General features: G+C 44.5%; 1 protein-coding gene across 1 annotated transcript in view; it reads right to left on the reverse strand.

The window, feature by feature from the left end:
• Nucleotides 1-18,207, reverse strand: part of GYPC (glycophorin C (Gerbich blood group)) — a 37,205-nt gene extending 18,998 nt beyond the window's left edge. The window contains exons 1-2 of the mRNA XM_040439944.1: nt 18,063-18,207; nt 12,936-13,071 (exon numbers count right to left, since the gene is read on the reverse strand). Of these exons, the coding sequence (XP_040295878.1) occupies nt 12,936-12,972 (37 nt within the window). The 5' untranslated portion in view covers nt 12,973-13,071; nt 18,063-18,207. The remainder of the gene's footprint in view (nt 1-12,935; nt 13,072-18,062) is intronic.
• Between the last annotated feature and the right edge of the window lie 5,238 nt (nt 18,208-23,445).

The following is a 23,445-nucleotide window of genomic DNA, read 5'->3' on the forward strand; positions in this document are numbered from 1 at the left end:
TACTGCTCCTATGTACAAGAATATAACTACTATAATACTGCCTCCTATGTACAAGAATATAACTACTATAATACTGCTCCTATGTACAAGACTATAACTACTATAATACTGCTCCTATGTACAAGAATATAACTACTATAATACTGCCTCCTATGTACAAGAATATAACTACTATAATACTGCTCCTATGTACAAGACTATAACTACTATAATACTGCTCCTATGTACAAGAATATAACTACTATAATACTGCCTCCTATGTACAAGAATATAACTACTATAATACTGCTCCTATGTACAAGAATATAACTACTATAATACTGCCTCCTATGTACAAAAATATATATCTACTATAATACTGCCTCCTATGTACAAGAATATATCTACTATAATACTGCTCCTATGTACAAGAATATAACTACTATAATACTGCCTCCTATGTACAAGAATATAACTACTATAATACTGCTCCTATGTACAAGAATATAACTACTATAATACTGCTCCTATGTACAAGAATATAACTACTATAATACTGCTCCTATGTACAAGAATATAACTACTATAATACTGCTCCTATGTACAAGAATATATCTACTATAATACTGCCTCCTATGTACAAGAATATATCTACTATAATACTGCTCCTATGTACAAGAATATAACTACTATAATACTGCCTCCTATGTACAAGAATATAACTACTATAATACTGCCTCCTATGTACAAGAATATAACTACTATAATACTGCTCCTATGTATAAGAATATAACTACTATAATACTGCTCCTATGTACAAGAATATAACTACTATAATACTGCTCCTATGTACAAGTATATAACTACTATAATACTGCTCCTATGTACAAGAATATAACTATTATAATACTGCCTCCTATGTACAAGAATATAACTACTATAATACTGCTCCTATGTACAAGGATATAACCACTATAATACTGCCTCCTATAGACAAGTTTTATGAGTTAAATGAGTATTCCGCTAGATAAAAGTTAGGATAGGGGATAACTTTCAGGTTGGGGTCCTATCTCTGGAACCCCAATTGATTACGAGAAAGGGGGTCGTGTACCCCCTGCAGGCCCCCTACTGCTCCCCTACAATTACCGGAGCAGCTGGTGGCTCCATTCATTCCTATGGGAGTTCCGGAGGTAGCTGAGCGCAGTACTCGGCTATGTCAGGAACTCCCATAGAAATTAATAGAGCAGCCGCACACATGTTATCAGAGGAGCTGCAGGGGAATACGAGGCCCCATTCTCATAATCTGTGGTGGCCCCAGCTGGAGGACCCCCACCAATCTAATAGTTATCCCCGATCCTGTGGATAGTGGATAACTTTCTCCTACTGGAATACCCCTTTAAGGACAATTTTCCTCTTTGTCCAGAATGTTCTGTACTCTTGGTCCATGAAATTGGTGACTGTTTTTCAGTGAAAGCCGCGTCCGCTCGGTATTTGTTCTGCGCTGCGCTCGTTACGGCCGCGGGCGTCTCCAGGAATACAGCGTATCGTAAACAGCGTTAATTATGAATGATTTAACCAGTCAGGACTCGGCAGCAGCTGGTGGAAGGTCCCGTGCGAGCAGGCGGCCTCCGCCAGTAACACAGGGCCGGATAGTCTTGGGACTGAACAGAAATTATCACCTTATTTCCTGTTATGATCATTAAATGTTACAGGATAAAATACGTCCTGACGTCCGGTACCTGGAGACAGTCAGTACGTAGCGGCACACTGCTCGGCACGTCAGGGAGGAGGCCAGGGATCGAGGCTGAGTTTGTTAAATGGTTTTAAAACAGCATTAAAACGGTGTAATTAACTGTGAATAGCAGGTGAGTGGCGCTGCTATACGGCGCATACGCTATGTAGCAGAGCTGAATCTGTCATTCCAAGCCTGCAATTTTTTTCACGTAAATCATGAAATCTTCTTTACGTCGGTCTAAGTCGGTTTATAGCGCTGACTATCAGTTTACCTGCAGTCCTATGTAAAACTACATATCAGCTATACGCTGTGCCAAATGACAAACTCAGCACTACTACATCCTACTGATAGAGGTTCAAATCACTATTACTTTCCCCCCAGTTTATGTCAAACTGAGCTCTGCTACACCTGACACACCCCTACCTGCAGCCTCTGACACGCTGCTTTTCTATATATTTTAGACACTTATTTCTTTAGCTTCTCACATACTTGGGTCTTCTGGAGTTGGACGCTCAGCTCTGCTGCATGTGGCACGCTCAGCTCTGCTGTATCTGAAAAATTCGGCTCCTCTGAATCTGACAAACTTAGCTCTGCTGAATCTGATGAATATCACCTGTTGATTTTTCCATGTGTAGTTCAACAGACGGCCGCGTGAACGGGGTCAAGTGCGGATCCATTCATTTCAACGGGGCCACAAAAGATGCGGACAGCACACCGTGTGCTGTCCGCATCCGTGGTTCCGTCCGCGGCTCCGCAGAAAAGATAGGGCATGTCCTACTATAGGCATTTTCTATTATGGTTGTGGCCATGTGCCGTCTGCAATTTGAGGAACGCACGCGGCCGGTACCTGTGTTTTGCGCATCTGCAATTTGCGGATCAGCAAAACCACTACAGCCGTTTTTTTTTTTGCGGACCCATTAAAATGAATAGTTCAGCATACGGTCCGCAAAAAAACTGAATGGACGCAGAAAGAAAATATGTTTGTTTGCATGAGCCCTAAAAAAGAAAGGGTCACTATTCCGGACTCTAGGAAAGCTGGGTGACATTCAGTACGGCCCAACTACATGTCCTGCGTGTATCGTCGTCCGGTTTTCTTAGGTTCCTGGAAGTGCAATCTACCTGATTATGCAGAGATCAACCCAAGAACCATTCAGGGCTCCAGGAAAGCTGGGTGCTATTTAATACAGGCCTACTACCACCATCATCCAGCTTTCTCAGGTTCCTGAAAGGCAAATCTACCTGGTAATGCAGACTTGGGCCTCTTTCACACGAACGTGTGCGCTCCGGGGCCCTATTGTGGACCGCGTTTGCAATTTGCGGGCTGCAGCGCGACCAAAGGGCGCACACTTTCGTGTGCAAGAGGCCTTACTATTCAGCGCTGTAGGAGAGAGTGACAACCCCTGTGTGAGCAGCAGCAGTGACTATATTGGTTGTCACCCAGCTTTCCCAGAAACAGATGAAGAAGCAGACGACCCGAGCTCTCAGGATTTTAGGGGAAATGCTTTTTGGCCTCTGATCCGCGGAGGGGGCTGAGGCAGGATGCAGGAATATCCTGTTTGCGTTAGTGGGAAGATTGACGGTGCGGTCCTTACAGGACAGATGGGGAGCTAATGGAGTGTGATGGTACAATGTGCGGATCCGTGTACCCCGAGCCCCAGGACTGTGTACATGGGAGGATGGCGAAACCAAACATACGGTGACAAGGGGAGCGCAGCATCAATTACCGCCCGTGGCGGCGCCCGGCGCATTTCTCTCCTGCTGACTTAAAGGATCAATAACCCAAACGCAGCAGCTGCTCTGAACATAGCGGGACTATCCACAGAACGGCTGCACGACTGTATGGAGGACTCACACCAGTGTACTTTATTTTATTTTATTTTTTGCATAAAGCAGTTGTTGAAGTGGGGCCGAAGCGTGACCGCCAATGAGCGGGTGGTCTCCTCAAATCGCCAGTTACAGAAAGCGCTTTGCAGTTATCTACGGTATTTTCAAGATCTACGATTGATACAATGTATCAGCGCAGGTACAATGTATCAGTCTGCTTCACTCAGAGGGGGCTGTCTAGGATGGATGGAATTGTAACAAACTCTCAGCAGTGATAAGCAATAGGTTAGGATGCTCTAGTTGGGGTATCCTTCTGTGACCATAAAGCATGAACAGAACATCTCATAGAAGGATCCGAACATGGCTACTGGATCCTGATCCTTTACGTCGGGGATGACCAAACTGCGGCCCTCCAGCTGTTGTAAAACTACAACTTCCATCATGCCTGCACAGCCTGCAGCTGTCAGGGCATGCTGGGAGTTGTAGTTTTGCAACAGCTGGAGGGCCGCAAGTTAGGCATTCCTGCCGGGTTCGCATCAGGACATCTTATTTGTTGCCTTTTGGCATTTTTTGCAGAATTCTCCTTCACTGACTTCAACCCTGCATATGGAAGGGGTTCTATGTACTTAAAGGGGTATTCCAGTAGCAAGTTATCCCTTTTCTAATGGATAGAAAATAGCTGTTGGATCAGGTGGACCCCCACCCCTCACGAGAACTGGGTCTTGGGTCCCCTCTTCGAATGGATCTGCGCTCAGGCAAGCATGCTGCCGCTCCATTCATCTCTATGGGACCGCTAGAAATGACCGAGTACGGACCTCAGTTATCCCATAGAGATGTATGGAGCAGCAGGGCGCATGCTCAATAGCAGATCAACTCATACAAGGACAACTAACCTCTGTTCTCATGATTGGTCAGACCCCCGCTGATCGAACAGTTATCCTCTATCCAGTGCATAGGGGATAACTTGTAACTAGAATATCCCTTTAACATCTATGAGATTCAGATTCAGCTCTGCTACATGTTCAGGTGGGGCTCCTATACTTTTTGCTATCTCTGGTTGTCTGTATCAGCAGTCCCAGAAGCAGCATTGTCTTATCTCAGACACTCAGGCTCACAGATAGATGCCAGAAGTGCACAGCGCCCGCCCCAGGATCCATGAGCGGACCTGCAGAGTTTAGACACAGAAATATGCATCCAACAAGTCCTTGGGATTAGTCCCTTTAAATGGATCCGCTTGGAACCTGTATTTAATTAATTAAACCTGTAATATTGCAGAGGCTCGAGGCTCTCAGTACCTCACACCTCAGAAAATAAATTACAGGAATTAAACCAATCTAGAAATATATTTGCTGCGTAATAAGTACAATGGTTATAGTTTGATCTCTCACAGGAGTTGTCGCTCTGCTTTCCCTATTCTCGCTCTGCTTTCCCAGTTGTCACTTTGCTTTCCCAGTTGTCGCTCTACTTTCCCAGTTGTCACTCTGCTTTCCCAGTTGTCGCTCTGCTTTCCCAGTTGTCGCTCTGCTTTCCCCATTGTCGCTCTGCTTTCCCCATTGTCGCTCTACTTTCCCAGTTGTCGCTCTGCTTTCCCAGTTGTCACTCTGCTTTCCCAGTTGTCACTCTGCTTTCCCAGTTGTCACTCTGCTTTCCCCGTTGTCGCTCTACTTTCCCAGTTGTCCCTCTGCTTTCCCAGTTGTCGCTCTGCTTTCCCGATTGTCGCTCTGCTTTCCCAGTTGTCACTCTGCTTTCCCAGTTGTCACTCTGCTTTCCCAGTTATCGCTCTGCTTTCCTTATTGTCTCTCTGCTTTGCCACTTGTTGCTCTGCTTTTACAATTGTCACTCTGCTTTCCCACTTCTCGCTCTGCTTTCCCAGTTGTCACTCTGCTTTCCCCGTTGTCGCTCTACTTTCCCAGTTGTCACTCTGCTTTCCCAGTTGTCGCTCTGCTTTCCCGATTCTCGTTCTGCTTTCCCAGTTGTCACTCTGCTTTCCCAGTTGTCACTCTGCTTTCCCAGTTATCGCTCTGCTTTCCTTATTGTCTCTCTGCTTTGCCACTTGTTGCTCTGCTTTTACAATTGTCACTCTGCTTTCCCACTTCTCGCTCTGCTTTCCCAGTTGTCACTCTGCTTTCCCCGTTGTCGCTCTGCTTTCCCCATTGTTGCTCTGCTTTCCCAGTTGTCGCTCTGCTTTCCCAGTTGTCGCTCTGCTTTCCCAGTTGTCGCTCTGCTTTCCCGATTGTCGCTCTGCTTTTACAATTGTCACTCTGCTTTCCCACTTCTCGCTCTGCTTTCCCCGTTGTCGCTCTGCTTTCCCAGTTGTCACTCTGCTTTCCCAGTTGTCACTCTGCTTTCCCAGTTGTCACTCTGCTTTCCCCATTGTCGCTCTGCTTTCCCAGTTGTCACTCTGCTTTCCCAGTTGTCACTCTGCTTTCCCCATTGTCGCTCTGCTTTCCCGGTTGTCGCTCTGCTTTCCCGATTGTCGCTCTGCTTTCCCAGTTGTCACTCTGCTTTCCCAGTTGTCACTCTGCTTTCCCAGTTGTCACTCTGCTTTCCCAGTTATCGCTCTGCTTTCCTCATTGTCTCTCTGCTTTGCCACTTGTTGCTCTGCTTTTACAATTGTCACTTTGTTTTCCCACTTCTCGCTCTTCTTTCCCACTTCTCGCTCTGCTTTCCCAGTTGTCACTCTGCTTTCCCCGTTGTCTCTCTGCTTTCCCCATTGTTGCTCTGCTTTCCCAGTTGTCGCTCTGCTTTCCCAGTTGTCGCTCTGCTTTCCCAGTTGTCGCTCTGCTTTCCCAGTTGTCGCTCTGCTTTTACGATTGTCGCTCTGCTTTTACAATTGTCACTCTGCTTTCCCACTTCTCGCTCTGCTTTCCCCGTTGTCGCTCTGCTTTCCCAGTTGTCACTCTGCTTTCCCAGTTGTCACTCTGCTTTCCCAGTTGTCACTCTGCTTTCCCCATTGTCGCTCTGCTTTCCCGGTTGTCACTCTGCTTTCCCGGTTGTCGCTCTGCTTTCCCAGTTGTCACTCTGCTTTCCCAGTTGTCACTCTGCTTTCCCAGTTATCGCTCTGCTTTCCTTATTGTCTCTCTGCTTTGCCACTTGTTGCTCTGCTTTTACAATTGTCACTTTGCTTTCCCACTTCTCGCTCTGCTTTCCCAGTTGTCGCTCTGCTTTCCCCGTTGTCGCTCTACTTTCCCAGTTGTCACTCTGCTTTCCCAGTTGTCACTCTGCTTTCCCAGTTGTCTCTCTGCTTTCCCAGTTGTCTCTCTGCTTTCCCTGTTGTCACTCTGCTTTCCCTGTTGTCACTCTGCTTTCCCTGTTGTCACTCTGCTTTCCCAGTTGTCACTCTGCTTTCCCAGTTGTCGCTCTGCTTTCCCCATTGTCGCTCTGCTTTCCCAGTTGTCGCTCTGCTTTCCCGATTGTCGCTCTGCTTTCCCGATTGTCGCTCTGCTTTCCCGATTGTCGCTCTGCTTTCCCAGTTGTCCCTCTGCTTTCCCCATTGTCGCTCTGCTTTCCCCGTTGTCGCTCTGCTTTCCCAGTTGTCACTCTGCTTTCCCAGTTGTCGCTCTGCTTTCCCGATTGTCGCTCTGCTTTCCCAGTTGTCACTCTGCTTTCCCAGTTGTCACTCTGCTTTCCCAGTTATCGCTCTGCTTTCCTTATTGTCTCTCTGCTTTGCCACTTGTTGCTCTGCTTTTACAATTGTCACTTTGCTTTCCCACTTCTCGCTCAGCTTTCCCAGTTGTCGCTCTGCTTTCCCCGTTGTCGCTCTACTTTCCGAGTTGTCGCTCTACTTTCCCAGTTGTCACTCTGCTTTCCCAGTTGTCGCTCTGCTTTCCCAGTTGTCACTCTGCTTTCCCAGTTGTCACTCTGCTTTCCCAGTTGTCACTCTGCTTTCCCAGTTGTCGCTCTGCTTTCCCAGTTGTCGCTCTGCTTTCCCAGTTGTCGCTCTGCTTTCCCGATTGTCGCTCTGCTTTCCCGATTGTCGCTCTGCTTTCCCAGTTGTCCCTCTGCTTTCCCCATTGTCGCTCTGCTTTCCCCGTTGTCGCTCTGCTTTCCCAGTTGTCACTCTGCTTTCCCGGTTGTCGCTCTGCTTTCACAATTGTCGCTCTGCTTTCCCAGTTGTCACTCTGCTTTCCCAGTTATCGCTCTGCTTTCCTTATTGTCTCTCTGCTTTGCCACTTGTTGCTCTGCTTTTACAATTGTCACTTTGCTTTCCCACTTCTCGCTCAGCTTTCCCAGTTGTCGCTCTGCTTTCCCCGTTGTCGCTCTACTTTCCCAGTTGTCACTCTGCTTTCCCAGTTGTCGCTCTGCTTTCCCAGTTGTCGCTCTGCTTTCCCAGTTGTCCCTCTGCTTTCCCAGTTGTCGCTCTGCTTTCCCAGTTGTCACTCTGCTTTCCCCATTGTCGCTCTGCTTTTACGATTGTCGCTCTGCTTTTACAATTGTCACTCTGCTTTCCCACTTCTCGCTCTGCTTTCCCCGTTGTCGCTCTGCTTTCCCAGTTGTCACTCTGCTTTCCCAGTTGTCACTCTGCTTTCCCAGTTGTCACTCTGCTTTCCCCATTGTCGCTCTGCTTTCCCGGTTGTCACTCTGCTTTCCCGGTTGTCGCTCTGCTTTCCCGATTGTCGCTCTGCTTTCCCAGTTGTCACTCTGCTTTCCCAGTTGTCACTCTGCTTTCCCAGTTATCGCTCTGCTTTCCTTATTGTCTCTCTGCTTTGCCACTTGTTGCTCTGCTTTTACAATTGTCACTTTGCTTTCCCACTTCTCGCTCTGCTTTCCCAGTTGTCGCTCTGCTTTCCCCGTTGTCGCTCTACTTTCCCAGTTGTCACTCTGCTTTCCCAGTTGTCACTCTGCTTTCCCAGTTGTCTCTCTGCTTTCCCAGTTGTCTCTCTGCTTTCCCTGTTGTCACTCTGCTTTCCCAGTTGTCACTCTGCTTTCCCAGTTGTCGCTCTGCTTTCCCCATTGTCGCTCTGCTTTCCCAGTTGTCGCTCTGCTTTCCCGATTGTCGCTCTGCTTTCCCGATTGTCGCTCTGCTTTCCCGATTGTCGCTCTGCTTTCCCAGTTGTCCCTCTGCTTTCCCCATTGTCGCTCTGCTTTCCCCGTTGTCGCTCTGCTTTCCCAGTTGTCACTCTGCTTTCCCAGTTGTCGCTCTGCTTTCCCGATTGTCGCTCTGCTTTCCCAGTTGTCACTCTGCTTTCCCAGTTGTCACTCTGCTTTCCCAGTTATCGCTCTGCTTTCCTTATTGTCTCTCTGCTTTGCCACTTGTTGCTCTGCTTTTACAATTGTCACTTTGCTTTCCCACTTCTCGCTCAGCTTTCCCAGTTGTCGCTCTGCTTTCCCCGTTGTCGCTCTACTTTCCGAGTTGTCGCTCTACTTTCCCAGTTGTCGCTCTGCTTTCCCAGTTGTCGCTCTGCTTTCCCAGTTGTCACTCTGCTTTCCCAGTTGTCACTCTGCTTTCCCAGTTGTCACTCTGCTTTCCCAGTTGTCGCTCTGCTTTCCCAGTTGTCGCTCTGCTTTCCCGATTGTCGCTCTGCTTTCCCGATTGTCGCTCTGCTTTCCCAGTTGTCCCTCTGCTTTCCCCATTGTCGCTCTGCTTTCCTCGTTGTCGCTCTGCTTTCCCAGTTGTCACTCTGCTTTCCCGGTTGTCGCTCTGCTTTCACAATTGTCGCTCTGCTTTCCCAGTTGTCACTCTGCTTTCCCAGTTATCGCTCTGCTTTCCTTATTGTCTCTCTGCTTTGCCACTTGTTGCTCTGCTTTTACAATTGTCACTTTGCTTTCCCACTTCTCGCTCAGCTTTCCCAGTTGTCGCTCTGCTTTCCCCGTTGTCGCTCTACTTTCCCAGTTGTCACTCTGCTTTCCCAGTTGTCGCTCTGCTTTCCCAGTTGTCGCTCTGCTTTCCCAGTTGTCGCTCTGCTTTCCCAGTTGTCCCTCTGCTTTCCCAGTTGTCGCTCTGCTTTCCCAGTTGTCACTCTGCTTTCCCCATTGTCGCTCTGCTTTCCCAGTTGTCACTCTGCTTTCCCAGTTGTCGCTCTGCTTTCCCCGTTGTCGCTCTGCTTTCCCAGTTGTCGCTCTGCTTTCCCCATTGTCGCTCTGCTTTCCCAGTTGTCGCTCTGCTTTCTCGATTGTCACTCTGCTTTCCCAGTTGTCACTCTGCTTTCCCAGTTGTCACTCTGCTTTCCCCATTGTTGCTCTGCTTTCCCAGTTGTCACTCTGCTTTCCCAGTTGTCACTCTGCTTTCCCCATTGTTGCTCTGCTTTCCCAGTTGTCGCTCTGCTTTCCCAGTTGTCGCTCTGCTTTCCCCATTGTCGCTCTGCCTTCCCCATTGTCGCTCTGCTTTCCCCATTGTCGCTCTGCTTTCCCAGTTGTCGCTCTGCTTTCCCAGTTGTCGCTCTGCTTTCCTAGAGTTATGTAATGATAGGACACCTGTATGTTTGCACATCTAGATAGATATATCCTACAGTATTATGAGAGAAGGACAGGGGAGCATGAGATGAACTGTAACATGGGTAAAGGCTCATTCACACAGCCGTAGGTGGGCCGTTCCGTGCATTGGGGACGTCCCCAATGCACTGACAACCTCCGTACGGACGCCAGGATGAATCCAGACCCATTCAACTTGAATGGGTCTGCATTCGTCCGTTCCGCAAAAAGATAGAGCAAGTTCTATCTTTTTGCGGAACGGAAGTACGGAACAGAACCCCACAGAAGCCCTCTGTAGTGCTTCCGTAGTGTTCCGTTCCATGATTAAGGGTCCATTCAGACGTCCGTAGAATGGGTGCGCCTCCGTTCAGCAATTATCCGGGATGGGTGCGGACCCATTCATTGTCTATGGGGCCGGAAGAGATGCGGAGAGCACACTATGTGCTCTCCTCATCCGCATTTCCGGAGCGCACCCTGATCTTCTGGTCCGCAGCTCCACGAGAAAACAGAGTATGTCCTATTCTTGTCTGCAATTGCGGACAAGAATAGGCAGTTCTATGGGGGTGCCGGCTGGGTGTATTGCGGATCCGCAATGCACTGCGGACGTCTGATTGGAGCCTAATGGGTCCGTATTTGTGATGCGGAATGCACACAGAACGGTGGCCGTGTATTGCGGATCCGCAAATGCGGGCCGCAATATGGCAACGGAGGGGCAACGGTCGTGTGAACGAGCCCCAATACTGGACAGATACCACATATTTTCTACATATACTCTCCAATAATCCAGATATTTCCAGCTTGGTGATTGACAGCCACAGTCTCCTTGGGATTTTAACCTGGAGATCTCTAGATGCAGCCTCCCTCGGCGCACGTTACCCGGGGTCAACTCTGAGAAATCAACTGGAGTGTGACAGCCCTGGCATGTGTCTAGAGTTTCGCACACGGCCTGGTAATTCTACACACAGATAAATCCCTCTGCACTAAGACCCAGCAGCCCCCTCCTCCTCCTCCCTGTATCTTGTGCTTTCAATCCTCTGTGAAATTTTGGAATATTTTTAGGACTAAAGAAAAAAAACAAAAAAAAACAGAACACTTCCTGCACTCTCCGTACTTTATGTGTATTTACTGCCAGCTGGTACAATAAAGTCCACTCTACATCACAGAACGATCCGAACATCGCTACTGGATCTGGATCATGATCCTTCACGTGATTTAGGCTGGGTTCACATCATCTTGTTTGTTACTTTTTGGTGTTTTTGAAGAATTTCCCTGCCCCGAAAATACTGAAGAGCACGGGCGTGGATTACATGTGGGGGGACATTTTTAATTGTCTGTTGCTGTAACAGAATTGCAACTTTGTACAAAATAACTTTGATCAATAAAAAATATACTTGATTTAAAAACAAGAACTGCAACATTGTTGCACCCATGTCAGCTATAGATTGCGAGCTTAATGGGTGACAAGGTCCTAGGTGTAGAATGCACACATGCACATTACAGATGAAGGTAGTGGGGGCCATATGCACATTACAGATGAAGGTAGTGGGGGCCATATGCACATTACAGATGAAGGTAGTGGGGGCCATATGCACATTACAGATGAAGGTAGTGGGGGCCATATGCACATTACAGATGAAGGTAGTGGGGGCCATATGCACATTACAGATGAAGGTAGTGGGGGCCATATGCACATTACAGATGAAGGTAGTGGGGGCCATATGCACATTACAGATGAAGGTAGTGGGGGCCATATGCACATTACAGGTGAAGGTAGTGGGGGCCATATGCACATTACAGAGGAAGGTAGTGGGGGCCATATGCACATTACAGATGAAGGTAGTGGGGGCCATATGCACATTACAGATGAAGGTAGTGGGGGCCATATGCACATTACAGATGAAGGTAGTGGGGGCCATATGCACATTACAGATGAAGGTAGTGGGGGCCATATGCACATTACAGATGAAGGTAGTGGGGGCCATATGCACATTATAGATGAAGGTAGTGGGGGCCATATGCACATTACAGATGAAGGTAGTGGGGGCCATATGCACATTACAGATGAAGGTAGTGGGGGCCATATGCACATTACAGATGAAGGTAGTGGGGGCCATATGCACATTACAGATGAAGGTAGTGGGGGCCATATGCACATTACAGATGAAGGTAGTGGGGGCCATATGCACATTACAGATGAAGGTAGCGAGGGCCATATGCACATTACAGCTGCCTGTCCAGATACCAGGCCCCCAATGACATGTATCCGGTGTGCAGGTTATGTCTATTGAAGGAGCAAAACCTTTCTACACCAATTCTCCTGATTTGCCCTCAGATCTGACTGCGCCAATGCACATTGCACAGTAAATGCCGATATTGCTCTTGTCACGTGCGTTTCTGTCACTGTATCTAGGGTGCACACAAGGGCTAGGCAGAGTGGGCAGTCGCCTAGGACTCATTACAGTTGGGGTACATAATTTATGGATTTACAGGGATGCTAAACCTGCGCCCCACCGGCTGTTGCAAAACTACAACTCCCAGCATGCCCTGATAGCTGTAGGTTGTCCAGGCATGATGGGACTTTTGCAACAGCTGGAGGGCCGCAGGTTGGGCATTTGTGGAATAATAGAATACACACATGGACCCCCATTGTATAAGAATGCATGAAAAATGACATATACACGCAAAACATGTCACACAGGGGCTGTGGGGACTCCTAAACTTCTGCCTTGGCCACCAAGAGAATTTGTCACATCCCTGGCAATGGAATATGAGGGTCTGTGGTATTTTGTACATTATGATAAGCTGATTGGGGTCCTGTAGCTGGTGACATGTTACTAAGTCCTTCATTGCAAGTATCATGTCTCCATTGAAATGCATGCAGCCTGTGTGGACTTGCAGGCTATACTGATACTGAATGGTAACTTTATACCTGGCAGTGAAGAGGTTAACACGTGCTAGTGAGGTCATGTGCGCAGCACATACTTACAGCTAGGAGCAGGAATACTCTCATCAGGTGTAGACATGGTGGAAGGTCCCTCCTGGGCTGCGGCTGCTGCTAGTGGTGGTGGCTGCGAGGAGGCTCCAGGCACCGGACTCCTGTTGCACAGTCAGTTTCCTGACCTCTGCAAAGGAAAAACATGTGTCAGAGGGCTGTGGATCCTACAGGAGGGGAGGGGCGCACAAGTTTACAGATAACAGGAACTGCTTTTGGGCAGAGGCTGCTGCTGCTATCAGGGCTGCACTTCTGCTGAATGCGATGGACAAAAAGAAAAAAAAACTAAGGCAAGAAAAGAAATGTAAAGTATGAAAAAATAAGATACAAAAATGTAACATCAAAATAAATATAAACCATTTGTCTAAAATAAACAAAAATGAATGCAAATGCAATGTAATATCAAAACAGAAGTGCAGAAGTGGCAGCTGCAAATACAGTGGAGGAGTTAAGCATGCATGGGATAGGCATAAGGCCGTCCTTCATATAAGATAGGGCCGGGGGCTATCCATAGTACTCAGTATATTGGGCAGACTAGATGGGCCGAATGGCTCTTATCTGCTGACACATTCTATGTTTCTATATATAAACTAAAGAAAATGTGAAATAAGAAAAAAACAAGATGCAAAACTACAGTGGATTCGTGAAATCTTCAGACTATCACTTTTTTCGCATTCTGTTATGTTGCGACCTTGTGCTGAAATAAAAAGTTCTTTTTACTCATTATTCTGTCCCCAAACTAAAATCTTGCATTTACAGTATCTCACAGAAGTCAGTCCACCCCTCACATATTTGTAAATATTTTATTCTGTCTTTTCATGGAGCAAGACTGACGATCTGATACTTTGATACAATGTAACGTAGTCAGTGTACGGCTCGTATAACGGTGTAAATTTGGTGTTCCCTCAAAATACCTCAACACACAGCCATTAAAGGGTTTCTGTCACCAGAATTAACCCTAAACTGGCTGACATTAGCGATGTGCTAATGTCAGCAGACCCTAACTCTACTAATCTCATGCTTATGGATGCCCTCGTTACTGCACAATTATAACTTTCACGATATGCTAATTAGCCTCTAGGAGCGGGGGGGATGGGGGGGGATGGTTGCTCCTGCTCCTAGATTCTCCGTTCGCCCACCTCAAGTCACGCCCTTCCGTCCTTGATTGACAGGGTCAGTGTTCGTCTTCTCTTGCCGGCCCAATGTGCTGGATAAATCTCGCGCCTGCGCAGTCCCAGCACATAGGCGAACACTGACCCTGTCAATCAAGGACGGAAGGGCGTGACTTGAGGTGGGCGAACTGAGAATCTAGGAGCAGGAGCAACACCACCCCCCCCCCCCCCCGCTCCTAAAGGCTAATTAGCATATCATGAAAGTTATAATTGTGCAGTAACGAGGGCATCCATAAGCATGAGATTAGGAGAGTTAGGGTCTGCTGACATTAGCACATCGCTAATATCAGCCAGTTTAGGGTTAATTCTGGTGACAGAAATCCTTTAATGTCTAATCCGCTGGCAATAAAAGTAAGAACACCCCTTAGTGAAAATGGCCAAATTGTGCCCAAATACTTTGTGTGGCCGCCATTATTTTCCAGCACTGCCTTCACTCTCTTGGGCATGGAGTTCACTGGAGCTTCACAGGTTCCACCGGAATCCTCTTCCCTCCTCCATGAGGACATCACGGAGCTGGTGGATGTTAGAGACCTTGGGCTCCACCACCTTCTGTTTGAGGAGGCCCCACAGATGATCCATAGGGTTTAGGTCTGGAGACATGCTCGGCCAGTCCAGCACCTTTACCCTCAGTCTCTTTAGCAAGACAGTGGCCGTCTTGGGGGTGTTTGGGGTCGTTATCATGTTGGAATACTGCCCTGCCGCCCAGTTTCTGAAGGGAGGGGATCATGCGCTGCCTCAGTATGTCACAGGACATGTTGGCAATCATGGTTCCCTTAGTGGACTGTAGCTCAACACAGCCGGCAGCACTCATGCATGCACCGTGACTCTCCCACCACCGTTCTTGAATGTAGGCAGGACACACTGGTCTCCAGTCCTCACCTGTATACCGCCGCACACGCTGGACACCATCTGAACCAAATAAGTTTATCTTAGTCTCATCAGACCACAGGACATGGTCCAGTAATCCATGTCCTTAGTGCTTGTCTTCAGCAAATCTTTTACGGGCTTTCTTGGGCATCATCTTTAGAGGAGGCTTCCTTCTGGGACGACAGCCGCGCAGACCAATTTGATGCGGTGAATGTTCTGAGCACTGACAGGTGGACCCCCCACCCCTGTAACCTCTGCAGCACTCATACTGTATGTCTATTTTGAAAAGACAACCTCCGGATATGACGCCGAGCACGTGCACTCAACTTCTTTGGTCGACCATGGCGAGGCCTGTTCTGAGTGGAACTTGTTCTTGTTAAACCGCTGGATGGTCTTAGCCCCCGCGCTGCAGCTCAGTGTCAGGGTGTTGGCGATCTTCTTATAGCCTCGGCCATCTTTATGTAAAGCAGTTCTTTGCCATGAGGAGCCATGTTGGACTTCCAGTGACCAGTATGAGAGAGTGCGAGAGCGATAACACCGAATGTAACCCACCTGATCCCCATTCACACCGAGACCTTGTAACACTAACGAGTCACATGACACCGGGGAGGGAAAATGGCTAATTTGGCACAATTTGACCATTTTCACTTAGGGGTGTCCTCACTTTTGTTGCCAGCGGTTTAGACATTAATGGCTGTGTGATGAGTTATTTTGAGGGCACAACAAATTTACACCGTTCTACAAGCCGTACACTGACTACGTTACATTGTATCAAAGTGTCAGATCTTCAGTGCTGTCCCAGGAAAACATAGAATATTTACAAAAATGTGAGGGGTGGACTGACTTTTGTGAGATACAGTACATAAGTATTCAGCACTTTATTCGGGACATAGGGAACTTTCACACTAGCGTTATTCTTTTCCGGTATTGAAATCCGGTAAAGGGTCTCAATACTGTAAAAAAACACATCCGTTTTGTCCCAATGCATTCTGAATGGAAAGCAATCCGTTCAGTAGGCATCAGGATGTCTTCAGTTCCGTACCTTGTACGGTATTTGACCGGACAAAATCCCGGAACACTACCGCACTTGCCGGATCCGGCATTAATTTCCATTGAAATGTATTAATGCCGGATCCGGTACCAAGTGTTCCATAAATTGCTGCATCGCCAGATCCGGTTTTCCAGTCTGCGCATGCTCAGTTCTTTCTAGCGTTAAAAAAAATTAAATACCGGATCCGTTATTCCAGATGATAGCGGCAAGACGGATCCGGTAATTCAATTCATACGTCCAATGGATCCGGATCCAGAAAAAAAAGATATCCATTTGCACATGGATTTCCGAATCCGGACAAGAATAGGCATCTCTATAATGGGCCTCCTTTTCCGTTCCGCAAATTGCGAAAAGGCACACGGGCGGTATTCATGTTTTGCGGATCCGCAATTTGCGGACCGCAAAACATGGCACGGTTGGGTGAAAGAGCCCTTTTACTGAGGAGAGGCTTCTTTCTGGAAGCCCAGATTGGTGGGGGCTGCAGCGATGGTCAACCTTCTGGAAGTTTCTCCCATCTGCACACAGGATCTCTGGAGCTCAGCCAGAGTGACCATTGGGTTCTTGGTCTTCTCTCTTGCCAAGGTCTTTCTCCCCCCTGATTACTTAGTTTGGAGCGGCAGCAGCTCTAGGAAGAATCCTGGTTGTTCCAAACTTCTTCCAGGTAAGAATTATGGAGACCACTGTGCTCTTGGGAACTTTCAGTGCAGCAGAAGAAATGTTCTTGTCCTCTTCTCCAGATCTGTTCCTCCACACAATCCTGTCCCTGAGCTCTACAGGCAGCTGTTTCCTCCTCATGGCTTGGTTTTGGTTCTGATGCATCGTCAGCTGTGAGATCTTATACAGACAGGGCTGTGTCTTTCCACATCATGTCCAATCCACTGAATTTATCACAGGCGACTCCAAACATCTCAGAGATGATTCAAATAAATGGGAGGCCCCAAAGCGAAATGTCAAGTATCACATACTTTTGCCAATCACAGACGTGATATTGGATCATTTTCCTCAATAAATGACAAAATCTAATATTTTTTTAATTGATTTGGTTCACTATTTATTTTTAGGACTTGTGTGAAAATCTGATGTAGTTTTAGATCAGTTTTTATGTCAACCAACAGATTTGACCTTGACCTAATCCTAAAGACTTTATCTTGGCAGTCCCTTGGTATTCCCCTGTACAGGGATCTGGACTTCACTGCAGGGGAACCACTGGACCTCTATCTTCTGGAGTAGTCTCTATGTGATTGACAGCTGACCCACGGGGGTCGGACACACTGATGCAGGGCACCAAGGGGTCAGGCAGAATCATAGTCAGGGACAGACTGAAGTCAGGGCAGGCAGAGTGCGTTCTAAAGGGTAAAGGATCCGCCGTTAGGGCAGGCAGCATAGGGTCAATACGGAGGTCAGCCACAGGTCATATCAGGCAGAAAAGGGTTAGAATCCAGTAAACAAGCAGAGAGTCGCTACACAGACAGTGGAACTGGGTTGTTAGCTATTAGATGATGAAGATTAGGGTGTGCACTGGCCCTTTAAAAAGCAAAAGGAGGTTGCATGCCCTATGGGGCCACAGCCTGCATGGAGGGCCAGAGCTGACCTGAAGGAGACAGAGGGAGGCAGGCCACTGTAACACAGGGAATTTCTTCAGGATCCAGTGACTTGAATGCAGCCAGATGCAGTCCCCCGCGCAGTGGGTGGTCGGAGTGCTTCCTTAAAGGAGGAACCAGTAGGACCGCCGTCACACGTAATCGCCACTGATAGCTGTCGCGCAGTGGACATCCAACCTCTTGCCCATTTCAAGCTAATGGGCCTAATGAAGTTCTCTGCACCGCCTGGTGGCTGGGGCGCCATTGTGGAGAGGAACCTTAGGAGGGGACACAGCACTGAGGCCCCTCCATTCTCAGGACTGGTAGTGGTCCCAGAGTGGTCGCCTACTGATCACGACCCTGATGGAATAGTCCCAGGGGTTTTCATCCAGCTTTCCCAGGCTCCTGCTCATCATCTGCCTCATGCAATACTTTGGGAGATCAGATTTGCCATTCAGGATGCTGGGAAAGCCCTGCTGTCAGTCGTCGGTATGTCGATATGCCCGATCCTCGGCTGCTCATATTGCGTCATCCACGCAGCTCATACCTACAATGTAAAAGAAGACAAAATGTTCACATTTTATTCCGTGTTCTGTGCCCTTTAAACCCACAGGCGGTGAAATCTCGGGGAGTTTCCTGAGTGACTCTGTACACACACAGCTGAACAGCTGCGCGATAAGGCGCAGGAAGGCTGCGCAGAGCCCTGTGGTCGGGGAGGGGGCAGGGCGGCTGCGGCCTTGTCGTGCAGTGGGCGAGCCCCACATATTTGGAGAGTCTCGGGCTGGTCACAGTTGCTCTTGAAATTTCTCAACCCTCTCCTGCTCCTAATAATATTACAGAGAGCCCGTCAACAGCTGCGGAGAGGATTAACCCCTTCGCTGCCTGCGGGGCACCCTCACCCAGCCTGACCTGCACATTGCACACTCTCATCCAGACAAAGTGGCCAATGTTCTAGAAGGATCAACTCATATATAAAAAAAATCCAAAAAGAAGAAAAAACATGCCGGGCGCCGATCTCCTGCTTCTCCGCATCATTTATGTTTTGATCAGAATGCATAAGACCACTCTGTCCGGGCGGCCTCTATCCAGGGGGGTCCTCACTGTAATCGGTGTCAATAGTGAAGATTATGAGATCTGCAGACCGTGTGTGTCACTTTTGGGTGCTATCCATCTATTATCTATCTATTATCTATCTATTATCTATTATCTATCTATTATCTATCTATTATCTATTATCTATTATCTATCTATTATCTATCTATTATCTATTATCTATCTATTATCTATCTATCTATCTATTATCTATTATCTATTATCTATCTATTATCTATCTATTATCTATCTATCTATTATCTATTATCTATCTATTATCTATCTATCTATCTATTATCTATTATCTATTATCCATCTATAATCTATCTATTATCTATCTCATATCTATCTAAAATAGCAAAAAGGCAGCGCTCCAAAATCAGTAAAAATAAAGAAAATACTTTATTTACCCATGTGGATATGCAACGTTTTGGCTCAACCCTCGAGTCTATCCATCTATCCATCTATCTATCTATCTATCTATCTATCTATCTATCTATCTATCTATCTATCTATTATCTATCTATCTATCTATTATCCATCTATCCATCTATCTATCTATCTATCTATCATCTATCTATCTATCTATCTATTATCCATCTATCTATCTATCTATCTATCTATCTATCTATCTATCTATTATCTATCTCATATCTATCTATCTCATATCTATTATCTATCTATCTATGTATTATCTATCTATCTATCTATCTATCTATCTATCTATCTATCTATCTATCTCATATCTATCTATCTCATATCTATCTATTATCTATCTCATATCTATCTATTATCTATTATCTATCTCATATCTATCTATTATCTATCTATTATCTATCTATTATCTATTTATTATCTATCTATTATCTATCTATTATCTATTATCTATCTATCTATCTATTATCTATCTATCTATCTATCTATCTATCTATCTATCTATCTATCTATCTATCTATCTCTCTCTTATACTTATCTATCCCAAATCTGTCTATTAGAGATAAGTGAATATCTTGAAATACATTTTGGGGCAGATTTAATAAGACCGTCCTTTTAGATGCCGGTCTTAATAAGCCCCTGCTCTGGCGGTGGATCAGCTGGAGATATGAAGAGGCGCCGGCCTCTACATAACTTTGGCGCACCCACCATCGGCCTAAATATAAGAACTTTCTTGCTGTCTTACATTTAGACCTTTTTCAACACCTAAAACAGGTGTAAAGAATGGTAAATGAGACGGGCCTCCGGCCCGATCCCTTCCCCGCCCGCACCATGGAGGGGAGAAGTTGCAGATTACAGCAGAAAGAACCTTTGCGCCGCAATCTGCACCGTAAATACATCTAATTTAGACGTTTTTCTGTTTGATAAATGATCTCCTTTGTGTCAGATTCGCCAAATCTTTCCAAAAATTTGATTGTGGTCTAATAGATTGCACACAGTGACTGGAAGAATTATTTTCAGTGAGCTCTGAAGCGATTCTACCTGAATCAAAAGTGCTCCAAATGGCCTGAAAATTTGTATATTTTGTTCATTAATGTAGTTTTTTGATAAAATATTTATAATGTCTGTTATAGTCAGTATGACTTTGGCTTTCCGAAGCTTAGCCAATCTAACACAAATTACAAAATGCTTTTGAATTGGAGGATTGGTCACCCGAGAATTGGTTAGATGAGAGTTAATAAAAGGAGAAATCTATGTCAGTTTTCTTTCTGTTATAACTTGGGCATAGTGCACTTTACTTATTATATATATAAAGTTTATTTGCAACATAATGTTGATAACATTAAACAACAATATTATGTTGATATTATTAAAACAATGTAAATTTGTGATAAAAACATTGATATTCATATATGTACTCACTATTGTCTGTACTTATATTATATGATTTAAAACACGGAAGAGGACAGTATACTGTATATATACTACAGAGGACAGTATACTGTATATATACTACAGAGGACAATATACTGTATATATATACTACAGAGGACAGTATACTGTATATATATACTACAGAGGACAGTATACTGTATATATATACTACAGAGGACAGTATACTGTATATATACTACAGAGGACAATATACTGTATATATATACTACAGAGGACAGTATACTGTATATATATACTACAGAGGACAGTATACTGTATATATACTACAGAGGACAATATACTGTATATATATATACTACAGAGGACAATATACTGTATATATACTACAGAGGACAGTATACTATATATATACTACAGAGGACAGTATACTGTATATATACTACAGAGGACAGTATACTGTATATATACTACAGAGGACAGTATACTGTATATATACTACAGAGGACAGTATACTGTATATACTACAGAGGACAGTATACTACTACAGAGGACAATATACTGTATATATACTACAGAGGACAATATACTGTATATATATACTACAGAGGACAGTATACTGTATATATACTACAGAGGACAGTATACTGTATATATACTACAGAGGACAATATACTGTATATATATATACTACAGAGGACAGTATACTGTATATATATACTACAGAGGACAATATACTGTATATACACACTACAGAGGCCAGTATACTGTATATATACTACAGAGGACAATATACTGTATATATATATACTACAGAGGACAGTATACTGTATATATACTACAGAGGACAGTATACTGTATATATACTACAGAGGACAATATACTGTATATATATATACTACAGAGGACAATATACTGTATATATACTACAGAGGACAGTATACTGTATATATACTACAGAGGACAGTATACTGTATATATACTACAGAGGACAGTATACTGTATATATACTACAGAGGACAATATACTGTATATATATACTACAGAGGACAGTATACTGTATATATATACTACAGAGGACAGTATACTGTATATATACTACAGAGGACAATATACTGTATATATATATACTACAGAGGACAATATACTGTATATATACTACAGAGGAGGGTATACTATATATATACTACAGAGGACAGTATACTATATATATACTACAGAGGACAGTATACTGTATATATACTACAGAGGACAGTATACTGTATATATACTACAGAGGACAGTATACTGTATATATACACTACAGAAGACAGTATACTGTATATACACTACAGAGGACAGTATACGGTATATATACTACAGAGGACAGTATACTGTATATATACTACAGAGGACAGTATACTGTATATATACTACAGAAGACAGTATACTGTATATATACTACAGAGGACAGTATACTATATATATACTACAGAGGACAGTATACTATATATATACTACAGAGGACAGTATACTGTATATACACTACAGAGGACAATATACTGTATATATACTACAGAGGACAGTATACGGTATATATACTACAGAGGACAGTATACTGTATATATACTACAGAGGACAGTATACTGTATATATACTACAGAAGACAGTATACTGTATATATACTACAGAGGACAGTATACTGTATATATACTACAGAGGACAGTATACTGTATATATACTACAGAGGACAATATACTGTATATATACTACAGAGGACAGTATACTGTATATATATACTACAGAGGACAGTATACTGTATATAAACACTACAGAGGACAGTATAATGTATATATATACTACAGAGGACAGTATACTGTATATAAACACTACAGAGGACAATATACTGTATATATATACACTACAGAGGACAGTATACTGTATATATACTACAGAGGACAATATACTGTATATATATACACTACAGAGGACAGTATACTGTATATATATATACTACAGAGGACAATATACTGTATATATATATACTACAGAGGACAATATACTGTATATATACTACAGAGGACAATATACTGTATATATACTACAGAGGACAGTATACTGTATATATACTACAGAGGACAGTATACTACTACAGAGGGCAGTATACTGTATATATACACTACAGAGGACAGTATACTGTATATATACTACAGAGGACAGTATACTGTATATATACTACAGAGGGCAGTATACTGTATATATACTACAGAGGACAGTATACTGTATATATACTACAGAGGACAATATACTGTATATATACTACAGAGGACAGTATACTGTATATATACTACAGAGGACAGTATACTGTATATATACTACAGAGGGCAGTATACTGTATATATACTACAGAGGACAGTATACTGTATATATACTACAGAGGACAATATACTGTATATATACTACAGAGGACAGTATACTGTATATATACTACAGAGGACAGTATACTGTATATATACTACAGAGGACAGTATACTGTATATATACTACAGAGGACAGTATACTGTATATATACTACAGAGGGCAGTATACTGTATATATACTACAGAGGACAGTATACTGTATATATACTACAGAGGACAGTATACTGTATATATACTACAGAGGGCAGTATACTGTATATATACTACAGAGGACAATATACTGTATATATACTACAGAGGACAATATACTGTATATATACTACAGAGGACAGTATACTGTATATATACTACAGAGGACAGTATACTGTATATATACTACAGAGGGCAGTATACTGTATATATACTACAGAGGACAATATACTGTATATATACTACAGAGGACAATATACTGTATATATACTACAGAGGACAGTATACTGTATATATACTACAGAGGGCAGTATTCTGTATATATAC

Source organism: Bufo bufo, chromosome 7 (genome assembly GCF_905171765.1).
Source record: "Bufo bufo chromosome 7, aBufBuf1.1, whole genome shotgun sequence".
NCBI classification, from domain to species: Eukaryota; Metazoa; Chordata; class Amphibia; order Anura; family Bufonidae; genus Bufo; species Bufo bufo.